The 18,450-nt window shown below is 39.1% G+C and overlaps 1 protein-coding gene across 1 annotated transcript; it reads left to right on the top strand.

Moving 5' to 3' along the window:
* The first annotated feature begins 291 nt into the window (after positions 1-291).
* On the top strand, positions 292-16,608 carry LOC120783828 (trichohyalin-like). The gene is made up of 20 exons (XM_040117113.1): positions 292-308; positions 884-944; positions 2,333-2,681; positions 2,901-3,003; positions 3,167-3,302; positions 7,142-7,239; positions 7,415-7,713; positions 8,125-8,378; positions 8,626-8,736; positions 8,855-9,910; positions 9,989-11,854; positions 12,377-12,515; positions 12,925-13,030; positions 14,213-14,369; positions 14,616-14,708; positions 14,935-15,021; positions 15,452-15,593; positions 15,785-15,876; positions 16,338-16,431; positions 16,560-16,608. Exons 1-19 carry the CDS (start codon positions 292-294, stop codon positions 16,392-16,394), a joined length of 5,223 nt encoding a protein of 1,740 aa, XP_039973047.1. The 3' UTR covers positions 16,395-16,431; positions 16,560-16,608.
* The last annotated feature ends 1,842 nt before the right edge of the window (positions 16,609-18,450 follow it).

Below are 18,450 nucleotides of genomic sequence, written 5' to 3' on the forward strand. Positions count from 1 at the left end.
TAAAATGACTGTGTAGTAATCCTGTTAAGCCGTTGGCCTAATCCTACAAAACTCTAATGAAGTTTGTCAACTCTGTACGGGATTAAGTGTGTGTGTGTGTGTGTGTGTCTGTGTGTTTCTGTGGTACACTGTTGTATAGACCTGTTTCTGATTTATTCTCTCTGGTTTTTGCCAGACTGAGAGGGAGCGCGCTTGTTTTTGCCGAAAGACCAATACTAATATCAGCCATACGTTTTGCACTTTTAGTGTAGTAGTCTGATTCAGTGTATTCTCATTGTACTGCTGAGAATGATGTCCAAGAAGCAAAGGTAAGTCAGCAGTTATCATGTCATTTCCTATATAACACAGGGAACTAATTCATTTTAGCTGATGCGCAGATGGATGTAAATGAGAAGTACACAATAATATATAGTTTGTAGGGCACTGCTTCTGTTACAAGGCTATTTTGCGGAGTTTGATCACTTAAAATGAAAACTCAAAAATTATTACATTACTATGACTTTAAACTCATAATTAAAAAATGTACTGGTAGTATCCTCAGCTGACCGCTAATATATATTATCTATATGAATAGTATGTCCACCTCATAGGGTCGTAGAGTAGGTATGCTGCTTAAGTGCACACGACAGTGCTGCTACAATGTCTATTACAGAGGAAATAAGAGTACAATGTGTTCATTAGAAAAATAACCAGCCACTCATCACTGACACAAATGTTTGCCAACTATATACTATTTCCATTAACTTCATTAACTCACATTAACACCCACAAGCGGTCCATGAGCTGCTTTACAATGTAAAAAATAACATGGTTGAATTTGGTGGTGAAAGTGAGGGTTGCGAGGATGAGTTACGCTGAACTTCCTTAATCTTATCAATAGCAGGTGGCATGAGACCCTGGTGAACTCAAAGACCAACACACCTACACCGAAGAAAGGGGGAAAGGTAGGAACCAACCTCATTTGGAAATTCAGAAATGCTGGTCAGGTAATTTAGTCATGCTTATGACTTTCAGAATTTTTTTCTGGGAAGGAATCTTAGAGACATCATTTACTGATTTATTGCATCGATTTGAAAACATTTTTGGAATTAGACAGTCATATTCTGTGATGAAGTTTTCAACTTAATGTCATTTGTCAAATTCATCATTTGATTTCACACAGATCTGAAGGTCAAGAAGATAAGGCAACACATGGCTTTTGAAATATTTGCTTAATATTGTTTTCAGAAAAACGCATTTTTCCCTGTATACCAGGATTGTTGGTATATACTTTGGATACAGAACACACATTTTATCACTATAAACAAAGATTTGAACAAAAGTTTAAAACATGTATGGCTGTTGTTCGCATGTGTGAAGATGGCGCACCCCGCCAGTATGATCAAAATCCAAAGGCTATAATATGAAACTGAGACATTCAAAAAGGGACATAAAGATTGTTTAAATGGTCCAATCTAACCCAGTTTATAAGACAGTTTTATGTAAGAAAATTGGCTGATCAATCACTAGATCTGCTCCAAAAATAAGATTCTCAAAATAACTTTGGGGATTTTAGCACAACAAATAAACTCAGAAATAGAGCAAATTAGCATTTCTCAGGCTGTTGTTTCATTTTGAGGTAAAAAGCCCAGTTTGCTGAATTTTACAAATCTGCTCAGCCAATCTTTGCCGATCTGTTTTTATGAGGTCTGAAGTACACTATCTTACTGTTCTAATTACTTCCCCTTCCTCCATCAGTATAACTAATATCAACTGTGTATATGAAAATGTTCAACATTATCGGGCCACATTTACAATGTTCTGTGGAGTTCACTTAACGCAGACACAATGTCCGCAGAGTGGGTGCAATTTTTTGCTTGCTCTTGCTCTGATTTATGTAGCCGTTTAATGGCTTAAGATCAAATCAGTGCAGTTAAAACCGTGTGGTCCAGCCACCGATTGATTGCCTCTGCAGTTGGTGAGGTTGTCTCTACTGAGACTGGAATAGACTGCCATGTCTGATGGCTCTCCAATGCTCAAGTGTGATTAAGTTTAATGTGTGTGTTTGTGTGTTTGTGTGTTTGTGTGTGTGTGAGTCCATGATCACAGCGTTGGTCATATGGTACTTAAGCGAATTAAGAGTTCTTGTGAGGATTAAAATGTTCTCTCCACTGGGGATTGGATTGTGTGTGTCAAAGAGTCCAAGCTAGGATGGGGGTGAACAAAAGGTGCGATGTTTGACATCTAAATATTGTCATCCCCGACAGAGCTTTCTACTGTTCTTTTGTGACTTCGTTTCTTAGACAGTCACTCTTAAGCCTCTGCTGTCACTCTGGTTCTCTCTCCCCCAAAGGACCTAGCAGCGCTAACAGTGCCTGTATCTAGTGGTGGTAGACAGGCTGGCAGCAGTACGTCTAAACCCGGCCTCTACTGCGGAAGAAGCAACAGCCCCAGCAGCAGAGGTAGTGAGTTAAAAGCTAGTGGCAGTAAAGTTGGTGGCAGTTTGAAAAGAGGCAGCCTCGGCCAACAAGGCAGCGCTGGCCACCAGGGTACCAGACAAGCATCTCACCCAGGAAAACCAGCTCTCCGCCTCTGCAGCAGCCGGAGCTTTTCGTCCCTCCACACCTCCTCTCTCACTGCTGCTCCATTCATGAGGAGTAGCCGTTCTCTCAGCAGACTCGACCAAAGAACCACTGGACAAGGTAAATTTATTCATGTTTCATTGATGATAATTTCTTTGCAGTCCTTAGGTACAAATTCAAAATGAAATATTTCCGTCAAGAATCCTACATATTTCGATAAATCTAAATGTGGTGGCGGATTTTTGATATACCAAAGGACTGATAACTTTTGTTATCACCTAAGGAGCTTCTGAAATGTTTTCATATACAGCTCTTTAGTTACGACTATCTCTGAAACAGATTCAGACCATGCAGTTCCAAGCTTACAAGTTAAAAAAGGACAAGCTTCAGAAAAGAAAGTCCTGTATTCTGGCCGGCTGTGGTCCTCTGAAGAGCAAATCAGGTTTGTTGGTGTTTTGTTTTTTTTTTACGAAAAAAACTTGATTTTTCATTTTATTGTGTTCTGTAAAAATGCTATTTTTCAACTGGATACTACCATAGATGGTAGTAATGTTCAGTCAGTAAAAAATGGTTCTGTCTGTTCCATTTATGTTTTTGTCATTAAGGGATAACAAAGACCAGTGCCATGGTGATAATGCGGAGAAAATGAAAATAAGCAGCTCCTCTGAGCCACCGGAGTCTTCCTCCTCTTTAGTTTCCTCCACTGCATGTCATCTTCACTGCAACAAAGTAAAGGAACAGGTACCTTTAGTTTTAGTTTTTATATGTAAAACTGCTTTGGATATCAGGAAGTTAATGTGTAAGGACATCTTGGACCCTTTCTGCTTTTGTCTGAAGTCTACATAGTCATTTGGAAACTATTAATTTGGTCCCTTCAAATAAAGGTGGATGTTGCAGTAACTGTAATCATCTAATTTCCTAGTTGTCCTGCTTATCAGAGGTATTGTAAAATTATTAGCAAAAAGGAATGTATTTATCTGGTAGCACTCTATTTAATATCCACAGCATCAAAGGAATGTCACAGCGATCCTTTGTGGGCCCTGTGCTGTTTACCCTTAATATCAAACACTGTGTTGTGGATTCTGTTCGGTTAGCCATTGAAAGAGAATGTAATTGCACTGCAAGATCTATTATCATTGATTATATCGCTACTTGTGCCAACAAAACAAAATTAATGCTGTTCTGAAGATCCAGAGGCTCAGTACAGTAGATGCATGTCTCCATTGGCTCTGTACTCCTCTGACAGGCACATATTAAAATTACAGTTTATCTTTACAAAATAATGTGGGATATTGCAAATGAAAACACCACTGAATTGAAGAGAAACTATCCACTAACACATTTTTGAAACCCTGACTGTGAAATCAAGATAATTTTAGAGATTTTTTTGTAATAAATAATAATAATTTAAGTCAGACACTGTCTCATGGAACTATCATTCAACATAAAACTAAAACGTATGCTTGTGTTTCTGCATGCATTTGTGCCAGAACACTTTAGGGTGAGGCTTGGTTGGCTTTTGTGTTCGTAATGTTTTTTTTCACCCCCCCTGGAAATTTGCATATTTTTTCATGCCACAAATAATTACAAATTCATGAGTTTATTTAGGAATTTCCTCTAAACTAATCATGTAAATCAAAAAGCTTAATGAAGTGGAAGTCATTGTGGTATTGGAAAGCAGGAACTGCACAATATCATAATCAAAGAATCTTTGTTGAAAACATTCAAACTTTAGTGATATTCAGAAGTTTGAGCTTTCTGTTTTTATCATTCAAATGTTAGCTTTCAAGTTCCCAAATCAAATGAATTGGAATCACCTTCAGTATATGCTGATGATACTATATTCTTTGTTAAATGTCGGAAATATTCAATGGTTAGCCTTACACCGAATTCATAGTTTTATTTTCTACATTACTTCATTTCAAACAAAATTTATGAAATGCATCAAGAGAACAGGTTAGGATGAAGTGTTTGGATCCTGTATGTAAAGACCTTGATGGTCAAAGACTGTATCTCACAACATTTAAACTCGTTCTGCAGTGAATTATGAACTACTTCAAAAGGTACATACAAACACAATAGTGATTGCAGCTCTTTATTAACCCTCCTATGTTTAGATGCAAAATGCAAATCCCCAATGTTTTTAACTTGATGTTGACTTACATTAATCCGAAAAGATCATTTGGAAACCAAGAAAAAACCTCAGCTGCAGCTTTATCCTCTTTTCTGTGCTAGGAATTAAAACAGTCTGTTCCTGATGTCTCTCGCGTGTCCCTATCTCGGTACCGCCGGCTCAAATCCTTTGAGTGCAGAGGTGTTGAGGCCTTTGCTATTGTGACTCTTATTATGACATATACTCGTACTCAGAATAAAAACATTTGCTGTTTTAGTAAATGTCTCCATGTTGACTATTTTCATTGTTAACGTATGTAAAAACAAAAAAATATCACATTTAAATAATAAATGATGATGTTCATTAATAAAGTAATAGATATAATTTGTGGATTATGCCTTCTTTATACTCAACACTAACCATCATTGTGATATACAGTATTTCTTTGCTATGGAATGTAAGATGCTTTACTTCTTCTTCAGCCTGACCTACTCGACTTTAAGAAAGGATGGATAATGCAGCAAGATGCATCTGGCCAGGTGAACTGGTCAATTCACTGTCACTTTAGCAGCTGTGGCATGATTTCAGGATTTACGAGCTTATCTTGTGCATTGTCTTATTCTACTCTGACTGTGAAGGTGTCTCCTATAGTGGCAAAAAAACGGGTCTGTCCTGACTGACCAAATCCTGAGGTTGTACAAAGATGCAGTTGCTGAGGAGGTGTGCTGGTATTTTGTTTTGTGAAGCGAATAATAAAAAAAAAAAGCTTACAGTTGAAGAAGCTCATATGTCTTCTCATTATGAAGATTGATCCCAGCAAACTTAAACAGGCTAAAAAACAAATCATGAACCTCAAATATGACTTCAGAAACCCAGACATATGACGCTCTGCTCAACATTAACTGTGAGTGAATGTCTGAATGTAGGTTTATGATACAGACACTTGCCCTAAGCTGTCTTGTTCCCTGAATGTTCATTTCAGGCAGCTGACACGGACGGTGAGATAAACCTGTCCACATGTTTTGACATCACAGAGTACCCAGCTCAGAAGAACTGAGGTTTTCAAATTCCTGTGAGTTCCATAGTTCATCCAATTTACAGTCAAATTAATGAATGGTTCATATAGTTTATGAAATCATTTATCTCATCACATGTCCTGTGGTCTCTAATATGTGGCAAGTGTGACATGGCATGACATGGGATTAATCACAAAAACATACTGGGGTTTCCCCTGATTTCAAATTAGGTATGATGATGGCAGAAGTGGATTTTTTTTTTTTTCATGATTTCATTCTACTCACATATTGATGGCTCATTAAATGTTTAGAGCAATAAAATAAAATTATTCATCTGATACAAAGGCAGGCAGGCCAGATAGTATGTGGCGGTGTCAAACCGATCAGAGGCAAGGATCTTTACGCATCACTTTTGGTTAAAGCAGCTGGTTTGTTGCTGAAAAGGAGTTAATTTGTGTGCTCATTTTAGATTTTCTACCATGGATTTCTCAGGCTGGATGGACTGTTTGGTGAGACATTTCATTTGAGGCTATTGTGGACCTGGTACAGATGAAATTTGTGATAGCAAATAAATTGTTCTCTGTGTCTTTGCATTGAGGCTGTAACAATATCGACAAGGTAGATTTTGGTTTGCAATACCTTGTTCTTCAAACTAGTGGACACTTAAATATCTGGTGCAGGGATTCACATCAAGGAGTCTCCATGTGTCATGACTTGTAGCCTCTGTAGCCTCTCTGGAATCATGTTGTCTTTTCGTTGGCTCTTCCCTGGTGGAGGAGTGATGTCCTCTTTCATAGCGACAGTTCATTCTTTGTGTTCTTTGCAGAACCCCCATGCATATGTTGCCTCTTTGTTCAGCTAATTATATATCTCCTCTATCGCATTTTTTCCCCCGTTTTTAGCTGAATTTTATTTGATCTCAGGGCAAAGGTTTTTACTTACTGAAATACTACGACATGGCTCATGTTATGTAACTGCTGTTACATAACATGGTAATCTGCAACACGGTGCAAATCTCCACATGGTAATTATTGTTGTCTTTAGTCCGCTCAGTGTTTGATGGGAAAAATTGAAAGAGTTCCTGACATAGCTATTTCAAAAGTTGAACATTTTGCCAAAGTAAATGATACCAAAGTAATTCTTAATGCACATCTAATTCTTCTTTACAACAATTTATACTTGAAAAATCTCTTCACAAAACACATTTTCTGCAATAACCATAAAATATATAATATAACCTTTTATTTGGATGTTTGACAAAAGAGAGGTGGGTGGCAGAAGTCAAGCTTGTTTCATCTTTCCCATTGCTGAAGGTAAATCAAGGTAATACAGCAGTTTGTATAAACGTTTACAGTATGTTATCACCTTAGATACAACTGTAAACTAACTTTTAAAGCCAGCAGATCTTTCATTATAAGGTAAAATATTGAATAATATTTCTTTTTCCATAGACCACAGATGGTGTGTACACGCTCTGTGCAATGACCTCTGGGATGAGACGCGACTGCGTCCAAGCAGTGTTGAAGAATGTGAGGCCTGATGTCACAAGGTAAATAAAGTTGTTTTATTTCTAAAATAGGTGCAAATTTGTAGATTGGATCTGCCTTTAAGATGGATTTTATTGAACATTTACATCATGAAGTACCTTAATTCTTTACAAACTAACTTAACAAGCACTGTACAAATTAGCCTTTGTAAAGAAGTTTCTTTTGTATTCCTCACAGCAGCCTTTCAGAGCAGAAGACTCAACAGAAATCGCATCAACCAGATTCAGAGTCAGCTGAGGTTGTGTGGAAATCTGAACACCCAGACAGCTGTTTGCAAGAGCACAAAACCAGTGAGTGGGCAGAGGATTCACATCAACAGCAGAAAGATGAAGACACCAAACTGCAGCCAGAAAAAGAGCAGAGCTCTGCTGTTGGAAACTCAGCTCCGACTCCCATCATTCCTCCGCACCAGGTGGAGGAGGGCGACAGTGCTTCCTGTCATCAATGTCCGCTTCTCGTTGGAACTGCACAAACTGGTGAGCCACTGAACAAATTGAGACAAACAAGAAAAAGTCATTTTGTCAGTAATCGCTATTAAGATTAAAGGTCCAAATGGAAAATTGATGTAGATTCACAATGTAGGGCTGCTACATTTTGATTTATGATATAGAGATTTAATTATACTTTGAAATGCTTATTATTATTCATTATATTACATTCAGTCAGTGAGTTCTAGATATGACCCTACTGAAACCCACAAAAGTTTGTATTTGTGAATGTAAAATGCGGCTTTGGTGAATGGTTCTTATGTATTCCTGTTTTGCAATCACATGCCACAAATTTTAATTGGCTCCAAAGACATAGGGGGAGAAATACATATCAACATATTTTTTCAATACATGTGACATTGTACTAAATTTATTTTATGTGTATTGCATTCTGTACAGCACGTGTGACGACTGCATCAAAGTGTGTTGAAGGAGCTGGAAGTCACAGCTCTATCTCCACAGCAGTGCCGTCAATTGACAACTGTTTTGATGAGCATTCAAACATGGGGAATGAAATCCAGCAGAGTTGGCAGGAAGCTGGGACCACACCTGAGAGTGGGGTGCAACAGGTATCGAGAAACACCACCTGTGAGTGTGCGAAAGACAGGGAAACACTGCTGTGTGAGCAGCAAACTGGGCAGCTTGTCAAAGAGGTGAGAATTGTGTGTCTGTCTGCTTGTACAATTACACCAAAAAAACAATTACACAATTACACAAACAATTGTCGCAAACAATCTTTTTTTTGTACCAATTGAATAATGTCACAAGCAGGAAATAACAAGCAACTCAAACTTGTAAGAACTGCTGTAAGAATCAGAAGTGCACAAATGTATCTTGGAGTTTAATAAATGAAACATGAATACATGTTTGGAGTGACAGTTTGTTATTATTTATCCACAGCTGGAACAAACACAGAAGGAACTGTCTCGACTCCAGCAGTTAAACAGGAATCTGCAGGATGAACTACAAATCGAAAAAGAGAGTCATTCAGGAGAGTGGGTTTGTCCACAGGTATAACACAGAAGACACTGTAAAATATAAATAGTCACTATTTTTAATAGTGAAAAAAGTATGGTTTCACCATGTAGTGCATGGTTTGTCCTAATTAAAGCTTACTGTTGTCCTGTAGAAGGATCTTCTTTCAAACTCTTTGGAACAAGCTTCGGCTTTACAGCGACTGCAGAAGATAAACCACGGCCTCCGGATTGAGCTGGAGGCACAGAAGAGGAGTCAGGAGGAGGCCAGAGAAGCTGAACTACGGAGAAGAGTAGATCTCTTAGCTCAGCAAGCTCAGTTACTGGTCACGGGTGATGCCACAGCACTTGCACAAGCTCATCTAGAGCAAGATCGACGGCGGTTTCAGGAGCAGCAGATGGAGTTGGAGCATTGTGTGTCCTCCCTGAAGTCCCAGCTGAGCACCAGTGAGGCGCAGAGGAGGGAGGCTGAGTCCCGCTTGACGCAGCTGCAGCAGGAGTTGCAGAGTTATCACAATCTCCAGCAGGAGGCTGATCGTTTGCAGGGACATCTCCATGAGGTGAAAACTCAACTTTGCGAGAACGAGGAAGCACAGGCCCAAAAAGAGGCTCGCCTGCAGAAGCACCTCATGCTTCTTCAAGCAAGTCAAGACAGAGAACGGAGAAGCTTGGCTGCTAGCCTGGCGCAGGCCGAGCAACACTCGCAAGACCTTCAGGAGAGACTAGACAGGGCTGAGCAGCAGGTAGAGAGCCTGAATCAGACTCAGACCTGGACCAGAGAAATTGCGGAGGCTCAACAGCAGCTTCAAGAGGAGCTATCATGCACAGTATCTGCCGTTCAGAAACTTCAAGAGGAAAGAGAGCAGCTCGACCGCCGCTGTCAAAAGCTGCAGAACCAGTTATCTGAGGCGAATGGGGAGGTGACCACGTTGCAGAGCCGCTTGAAAACAGAAGAGACACACTACTACAATCTGGAGCACTCATATGAGAGAGTTTGTGAGGAACTGCAGCTGGCTTTGGGAAAGGTGCAGCAAAGGGACACTGAAACACAGGACATACGAGAAGGCTACGAGAGACTCCTCGACATGAAGGAGCAAGAGCTGAGTGAAGTTTTGCTGAAGATGGAAGTCTTGGGTAATAGCTTGGAGGAGACAGAAGTGAGGCTGAATGAAGTGTTGAAGGTTTGCAACTGTGCTTGCTCTCAGCTGAAGGTTGAGTCTTCAGAGCCTACTCAGCATAATGAGAGACAACAGCAGACAACTGAGCCTCTCACTGTAAATGAAAGCCAGCCTAAGGCAGTAGACAGTGGCCAGCTGTCCAAAAGCTCGAATGCCATAGATTTAGTTCAGGGAAACGTCAACCATTCTGATGAACATGCAAGAAATAGGTCTTGCTCGATTGATGCGTCCTACCAGTGCATTGTCACTGCAGGAGATGACCCAGAAAGGTTTATGTCTGTGATCCAGTTACTTGAAACTAAGCTTTATGTGACAGAGGAGAAGCTAAGAGACATCACAGAAAGATTGGAGGAACACCAGAGTCATATCAGCTGCCAGGACCCCCACCTTTGCTCCCAGCTCACTCAGAGCCGAGCCACTGCCCAGCACCTCAGTCTGCTCCTTCATAGTCAGGCCAAGCAGAGCCAGCGCTTCGCCCAGGAGACAGAGAACCGCTGCAGGATGTTTTTTGGCAGGTTTCAGGTTGCTCTGAACATCATTCAAGCCTGTAGGGAGAGGCTTCAAGTCGCTCCGATTAGTGTTACAGACTTTGAGAAGCAACTTGCCACTGTTGCTGCCTGCCTTCAGCAAGGACAGAAAGATGCAGAGAAACAGCAGCATGAATCTCATAAAGCCAGCAAAGGAGAGGACAAAATCCTCAATGATGAGACATTAGCTGGAGCTGATAGCAGCAACAGTGCTAAAAGTAAACTCACTAATACATTACCCTCAGAGGATGACATGGCAAGTGTTAGGAACTGTTTAATGAGGGAACTATTTGTAGTAGAGAAAATGCTATCTGTCCTTCAGAGTCAACATGGTATTGGCCAACTATCCTTAGCACCAAGAGAAGATGAGAGGGATGTGGCACACAGGTACAAAAGCATAATCTCCCAAAGAATAGCCTTAAAAAAAGAAAAGAGGACTCAATCTGGGAGAGCAGAATGTGACGGCAGTGAACCTTTGGAAAGTGCCATTGGGGGAGTCTGTGCTGAAGCTGAGCTCATTTATGCTGCCTTAAAATTTCAGCAGCAATATGAGAGCCAGACTCAAGCAAACAATCAAGATGTGGAGTGTAAAAAGAAGGCTCTGGCCGATATCAGTCCCCCAGAGTTAGCCCCTTATGAGGAGCAAGTGAAGGTAGAGGGCAGAGGTTTAGAAGAAGCTACAAAACCAGTTAAAAAAGACCAATCTGATGACAAAAAGGAGGAGGCCGAGAAAGAACCAGAATGGTTAGAGAGACTTATATCCCGGCTGCAAAGAAGGGCCAAATTCTTAAACCAACTCTGCAAGGAGATCTCTGATGGACAAGTGACCGACCAGTGTTTATTGGACTACAGTGGGGAAAATGATTCAGCAAAAGACGGGAATTGGATGCAGGAGCAGGCAAAGTTGATTTATTTGTCAGACAGGCTGCACTTGGATTTAGAGCAGGAGTTGCAGCGAAGTGAGGTGTTACAAAACAAACTGCGAGCTTTCTGCAAAGAGCAAGACACCACATTAATGGACGAGCAGGAGGCTCTTAATCCCACTTTGTGTCAGCTTCAGGAGGACAACAGCGTGCTAAGAGAAGAACTAGAGCGTGCTGAGCAAAAGATTATATCTGTAGAGACTGGGAACCAGAGACTCCTGGAAGACATAAAGAAAATTGAGAATTATCATGAGGAACGAATGCAAAAACTGGAAACAAAGTTTCAAGAGAAGCTAATGGAACTACAGCAGATCCATGAAGAGGAGATGAAACACTTGCATGGTTACTATACGAAAGAGAAACAGACCAAAACCTGCACAGAGGCACCTGCTTTCACCGAAAGTAACTCTTCCCCACTAGACCGAGTATTGGAGAGAAAAACAAAAGAAGAGCTTGGGAATTGGATGGTGGGAGGTGATGCAGTGGCAGCCAGAGAGGCTCACCAGAAAGATCTCGAAAAACTTGAGGTAGCAAAGACCTTATTTTTTTATCAAACACTTTAAATTTGAAATGTCATTTGATTCCTTCAGTTTTAGATTAAGATTTTTTATAGTGGGAAACTTGTAGTGTCATAAAATTTGCTTGTCTTTGTCGGCGCAAATTTGTGAAACTAAGTTTATTCATGTGTATTTGTTCTTTGTAGTATATTGAATAAAATACTGACTAATCAAGACCCTTTAATGAATCACTGCTTATAAACATTTTTTTTGTATGTGTGTGCCAAAAGGCATTAATGAGCACACACAAGCAGTATATATAATCCTTTTTCTACTTGTATAGATGTACTGTATAAAAAGGTATATAAAGGGTTTTTCTGGGGACTTTTCCCTTTTCCGATTCAAGGTTCTAAGGACAGAGGCTGTTGTGTTGTGCTGTACAGATTGTAAAGCCCCGTGAGGCAAATTCGTGATTTGTGATATTTGGCTATATAAATTAAAATTGAATTGATTTGACTTGATATATATTAATGGAGAAATATTTCAATATAGGATCGCGGTTTCCCTGCTATGGAAGCTACGCAGAGGAAGCTGATAGGAGATCTACAGCAGCAGCAGCAGATGGAGGCGGCAGCACTTCTGAAGGAGAGAGACCAGCTGCTGCAGGAAGAAACAGCTGCCACGATGGCGGGTAAAAGTTGTTCAGCAAGTGGTTATCCAAAAATAAAAGCACTGTGGGCCTATTGAGTCAATTAATAGCTACATTTAATTCTTTTTGTTTTTTGTGGTGGGGACATTTTGCAGAAGTTTTTACAGTGTTAAATTGATTGACAAACACGGGGCTCTAGTTTTGCCATGGCGAATAAAGGATGTCCATGTAATACCATGGGAATATATCAGTTGAAATGCATTAGATGAATGAATGTTACAAATAACATTTTTTTGAAAAAAGGAAGACTTAGGAATTAGCTCTCAAGAAGCTTTGTCCATCATGAAAAGTCAAAGTAAGTTTTAGTGAAAGAACCAGAAATGGAGTCACTCAGGGGAACACTGGTAAATGATTAAGCAATTTAAAAGTTATCACTTCTTGTCTTTTACAGCAATCTTAGCGATGAGAAGAGCCCATAAACAGGAGCTCGAGAAAAGCGGAGAGTCTCAGCACCTCAGGGAGAGTGCTGACATCACACAATTGCAGGACGAATATGAGTGAGTAACTACTGATCCTTTCACCGTGTTTGTTTTTCCCTACCACTCAAGAGCGCAATATGTGTTACTCTTTTACTGCAGCATTGATTGAAGGGGTGTTGTTTTGGATTTAATTAGATTGTGATGTTTACCTTATATAATAAACTGGTAACTCAGTGTAGATGGTATGTGGCGGGTGCAGAGTTACTGCAGGGGTTACAGTGGGATTCTGGGTTTCCTTTTGTTGAAATTATTTATTTATCATTCTAGCTGGATTATAAATACATAATCAGTAACATTCCTTGTAAGCATATATATACTTATACAGTATGCTAGTATATACATACAGAGTGTACGTGTATGTATGTACACATGTATGAATAGGATTCTGGGTTTTCCTGGGACAGTCACAGCTCATCTGTCAGTCCGCTTTTGGGGTTCCAGTCAGGATCAAGACTGCAGTCAACGTTGTAAGCGTCGTAGCTGCAGGCGGGTCAGGTCAGAATCATGGTCTCCTGTGTCACTGGCCGCTGTCCATGGTGCCGATACCAAAAGAGCAACATGGACTCAGGTGTGCATGTAATCATAGCAGCAAATTCTGGATTAGAGGGATTTCATGTTTGATTTGTGAAATAAACCAAAATGACAAATTTCTCTTCTATTTATTTATTTTTTTTACACAGACTCATTGGAAGCAGATAAGCCATATGCCATGTGCAACTTATTAGAACATGTACAATTTCTAATATACTAACTGCTCATTTTTTTTTTTTGCTCAAGTCTTTATCATCTAGAGATTTGTGAGATTAAATAAAAGTACCGAAAACAGTTTGGGAAGTATACTCACAGTATTTCCATCATTCTGTGCAGTCCTGATGATAAATTAGTTTTTAGCTCTGCTCTGATATTGCGGTTCTGCGTCTTGAAAAATGTCAATTTTTCCCCATTTCCTTCTTGTTGTGCTTCTTGTAGTGTCAACATTTGTCAGATTTTCCATAGAGAAGAATTAATCAATAATTACTCTACTCTGGGCCTGTGTCAGGGAGCGTTTTTTTCCCAGTTCCTCATAATAGCTTTTTTACTTTCTATTAATAGTACTTCAACCAAATATTCAGTCCTAGTACAATTCCTAGTACAATTACTTGCAAACTGTTGCTCACCTCACTGTACAACATCACCTTTGCGTCTGCTTTGCGATTGCAGGAAGGAGATCCAGTTATCGCACAAAGAGCCTGAGGTGTTGTCGGCTCAGCACACTCAGAAATGCCTGGAAAGCTCTCATCTGAGCCAAGAGCTGCAGGATGAGAGAAAATCCCCGATGCAGTACCAAAAAGAAAACCAGGAGCTAAAAAAGAAGCAGGTATAAACATTCTCTTTTCACAAAGGTTCCTCAGACAGTGTCGCTGAGTATTCCTTATTTTTACTGAATTAACATATCCACATCTGGATAGTGTAAACATTGTGTGTGTGTGTGTGTGTGTGTGTGTGTGTGTGTGTGTGTGTGTGTGTGTGTGTGTGTGTGTGTGTGTGTGTGTGTGTGTATTTCTAAAGTCATTTGTAAAATTTATCGGCTGTCTCCTCCCTGTGTCTCCTGTCATCCTTTAAGAGACAGACAGATGAAATGTCTCAGCTACATTTCTCGCTGAATGGGAAACAGTCACATGTAGCCGCAGAAACAAGTGACTTCTATGAGATGGAGGTGAGTGTCTGGAAAACAGAGAATTAAACCTTTATCTTTGTCCCACGTCACAAATTCTCCCAAACTGCGGAAAGGAAAAGGCAGAATAATGATAAAGTTTCTTAGGTATATACTAAATGTTTGCATTTCTAATCTTATTTTCACCATAACACGTAACAAATACTTACGTGTAGAACCCTAATATGTACGTAATCATATTGTATTGATGTACTTTATCATGCTACAGGTGATTCTGCGGGCGAGGGAGGCAGAAATGCAGTTTCTCAGACAGGAAGCTTGTTCACTCAGTGAAGAGTTGAAGATTGCTCAAATGGTACTGAAATCTCTTTGAACCTGTGGGGATCCTGCAGGATTACAAAATCCGATTACAGATTCTAGAAAGTTGTCTGCTTGCGTAATTGAAAAACATGATTCATTTTACTGTAATTAATGGATGAATATAAATAAAACAAAACAGAACAGAACAGAAGACAAGAAAACATGTGTCATCAACAACAAACCTATCCTTCTATTTAATATTTACCTAAAGACTGAGTCATATTAAAACAATGTGATAAAGTTAACTTGACAAGGCAGCTGCATAAAATTATACATATAATGTATCATTTACTGTATGTAACAGATGGAATTGTTAACTTACGAATGCAAACATGTTATTTTTGTGGTCTGTCGGATAATATATTTATTATTTATGTGACAATACAACCTGTGATTTTACACTTACATGTCTTTGCGTGTAATAGGACAAAATATATGCCCAGAACAAACTGAAGGCCCTCTATACAAACCGCCAGGGTGAGCCCCATCATGAGGTCAAAAAACTCAGGGACGATTTCAAGTTCGCCACTTGGTCTCCAGGCAGAGATGCTTCAGGACCAGGCCTCAGTGAGACACTTTTTACTTTGTGCACATTATAAAATGTAATAATAACTAACTGAGATTTCTACTCACACATCTGCTACTATCGACATCCACATCCATCTACTCACTCATGCAATAAGTGTATTTCCCAGAATGTCGAACTACTCCTTTAATTCCCTCCCTCTCTGTATTTACTACACTCTTTGTTTTCTCAGAGGACTCGATGACAAACACAAGTAATGCTGCTTTTCTGAAGAAAACAGAGAAATCATCCCTCATGCGTCAGATCAGAGGAGTGAGATCAAAGGTAAAAATTGCTGCTGCAGCGAAAGGAAGATTTTTGGAAGCATTACTGATCTACTAAATACATAAAAGTATCCACGTCTGTAATTGTAGGCTGCAAATCATGAGTAAATTCAAAAGACTTTTTATGCTTAACATTTTAATTAAGTAGTAAGTTAAATAGGACACAAGAAAGTTAATACATCAGAGAGAAATCAAGCACACGAGCAGTGCAGAGTGTGCAGACGTTTCCAATAAAAATCGACAATCTTCATAGGTAAAGAAGAGTTATGCAGTGCTTTTGCTGTGGAAAATCTCGTCTGTTGATCGATGCGAAATGTTCCCTTTTTCCAAACCATTTTTAACCCTTTTTAAACCCTCACCTCAAAGTGAAGAGTTTCAGTCATACTAACTATGGATTAACAACTTTCAGTCTTCCTTTTCTCTCTTATTTTCCTTTTTTTTGTATATGTCTTTGGCTCGCAGAGTTTGAAAGAGGGGCTTTCTGTCCAAGAAAGAATGAAGCTGTTTGAGTCATTCTGAACGGAAGGAGATGAGAAGTTGGAATCTGCATGTCAGAGTAAGACTGCTGTTGTCGGTTCAGTTTAAAGACATAAGACGAGTTTCTGTCTATCATGTGTGTGTAACTTTTGCTGTTACACAATATGTGTTATAGTATGTGTAACCTTTTTTTTTTTTTTTTTTAAGGTGATTTGTTGTTTGGTGTTGAGGTGCTATGTGCTTTGGAAAAGAGAAGTCAACTCAGGATTTTGCATGTGATTTTGTGTGTGATTCTGTGTGTGTGTGTGTGTGTGTGTGTGTGTGTGTGTGTGTGTGTGTGTGTGTGTGTGTGTGTGTGTGTGTGTGGAGAGAGAGAGAGAGAGAGAGAAGCAGCATCAGAATACCACTAGAGGGAGCAACAACCACTGGCTAGATGAACATTTCTAAATGTTTGCTTACTATGCAACATAATAGTAATCACAAAGATGACATTTATATGTGCACAGTACATTGCACAGTGTAACTTATAGACCAACTGCCTGCATTTTCGTTAAAAGATAACTCAGTGTGTTGCATCAGTTGTATAAAAGCTGTTATTAAATTATTGAATCACGAGATGTAGCATTTACTCTCATTTTACTTTTTAAACCTTAAAATCTGTTCTCCAGTTGCTGCAAACAAAAGCACTCATGGAGCTGTTCCATGACCAAAAATATTTGAGCTGCAAAATAAAATATGGAAAAGACTTTTGTGAAAGTTACTATATATATATATATATATATATATATAATCATTATTATTATTTATTTTTTTAATCAGTAAATAAATATCAATTTATGTAGCTTTTGTATTCTGGCATCATTCACTTATGTAAACACAGACAATAAAGTATTTCCAAATATCAAAGCACACTATACATTTTCCTGTTGCCCTCTGAAAGTATCTGATTTTGAGAGTTTAGGTAAATATAAGGGTTTGCATAAGGTATGTCAATGGAACAAATAATGGTGTATTATTAGTTAGATGCTGTAAAGATAAAGATAAAATAAATAGTCTTTATTGTCCCAGAGGGAGATTTGTTGTCACAGCCAGTACATGTTCCACACAGAAACATCCAGGTATCCACACAATAGCATACTGATATCCACAATGCAGGAAAACAAACAGGTGGTCACATCTACACACATCTGGTACATTCATGTTCCTAAAAGCACATCTTCTGCCCTACAGAGCCAAAATGCAGTAACTACATATTTAGTTTTTAGTCAAAATGTAGTTAAACCCAAAATTTGACTTGTTGACATTTATTTTTCTATATCATATACATTTCATTTTTTTATGCTATAGAAATGTATTATTACAAAGAAAAGAGCATTTTACATGCGCAGCAACAACACAACACAGCTAAAAAAAACAAACCAAATAGTCAACTATAAAGCTAAAGTTTAAGACAGAGAGCCAAATCCTTAAAGCTAGCTAGAGATAGCCACAACTAGCTTTGACTAAAGGCCCCTAACTGTCATAAATATATCAATTTTTGTTAATTAACATTTTGGGTTCCCTCGAGTTTCTTCAGTCTGCCTTTGCCGGGCAGAATTATAGTCCTCATCAGTGGACATAATGCCGCATTCATGTCATATGGGCTGGTTGGTAGAGATGGGGGAAATTTCCCTGTTAATGACATGTGCACAACTCAAGATCACTTTGTGATTACTGTGTTGGCCGTGTGAGAGTTAAAAATGCTATGCATTGACAATATAACACCATTAAATGAGGGTTTAATAACATTTAATCAGAGTCTTTGGCTTATGTGAGGCATCCATATTTGTTTTGTTTTCCAGCATTTTGGAATTATTAAAGGCCAAGTCAGATATATCAGAGCTTTCAAAAAAAATCTCAGTTTTCCAGTCATAATTACAACTTGGAAGTGGACTTTGAAGTCCGGTTGACTGGACACGACAATAAATTTATATGACAAAAACACCAATATGTCATAATTGCAGCATAAATATGAGACAGAAAGTCTCTCCTGATTAGTTTGGATCGGAAATCATTGGCTACTCAAACAAACAGTCTAGATTTGCCCAAACTCGTGAAT

Source organism: Xiphias gladius, chromosome 3, assembly GCF_016859285.1.
Source record: "Xiphias gladius isolate SHS-SW01 ecotype Sanya breed wild chromosome 3, ASM1685928v1, whole genome shotgun sequence".
Classification (NCBI taxonomy): Eukaryota; Metazoa; Chordata; class Actinopteri; order Istiophoriformes; family Xiphiidae; genus Xiphias; species Xiphias gladius.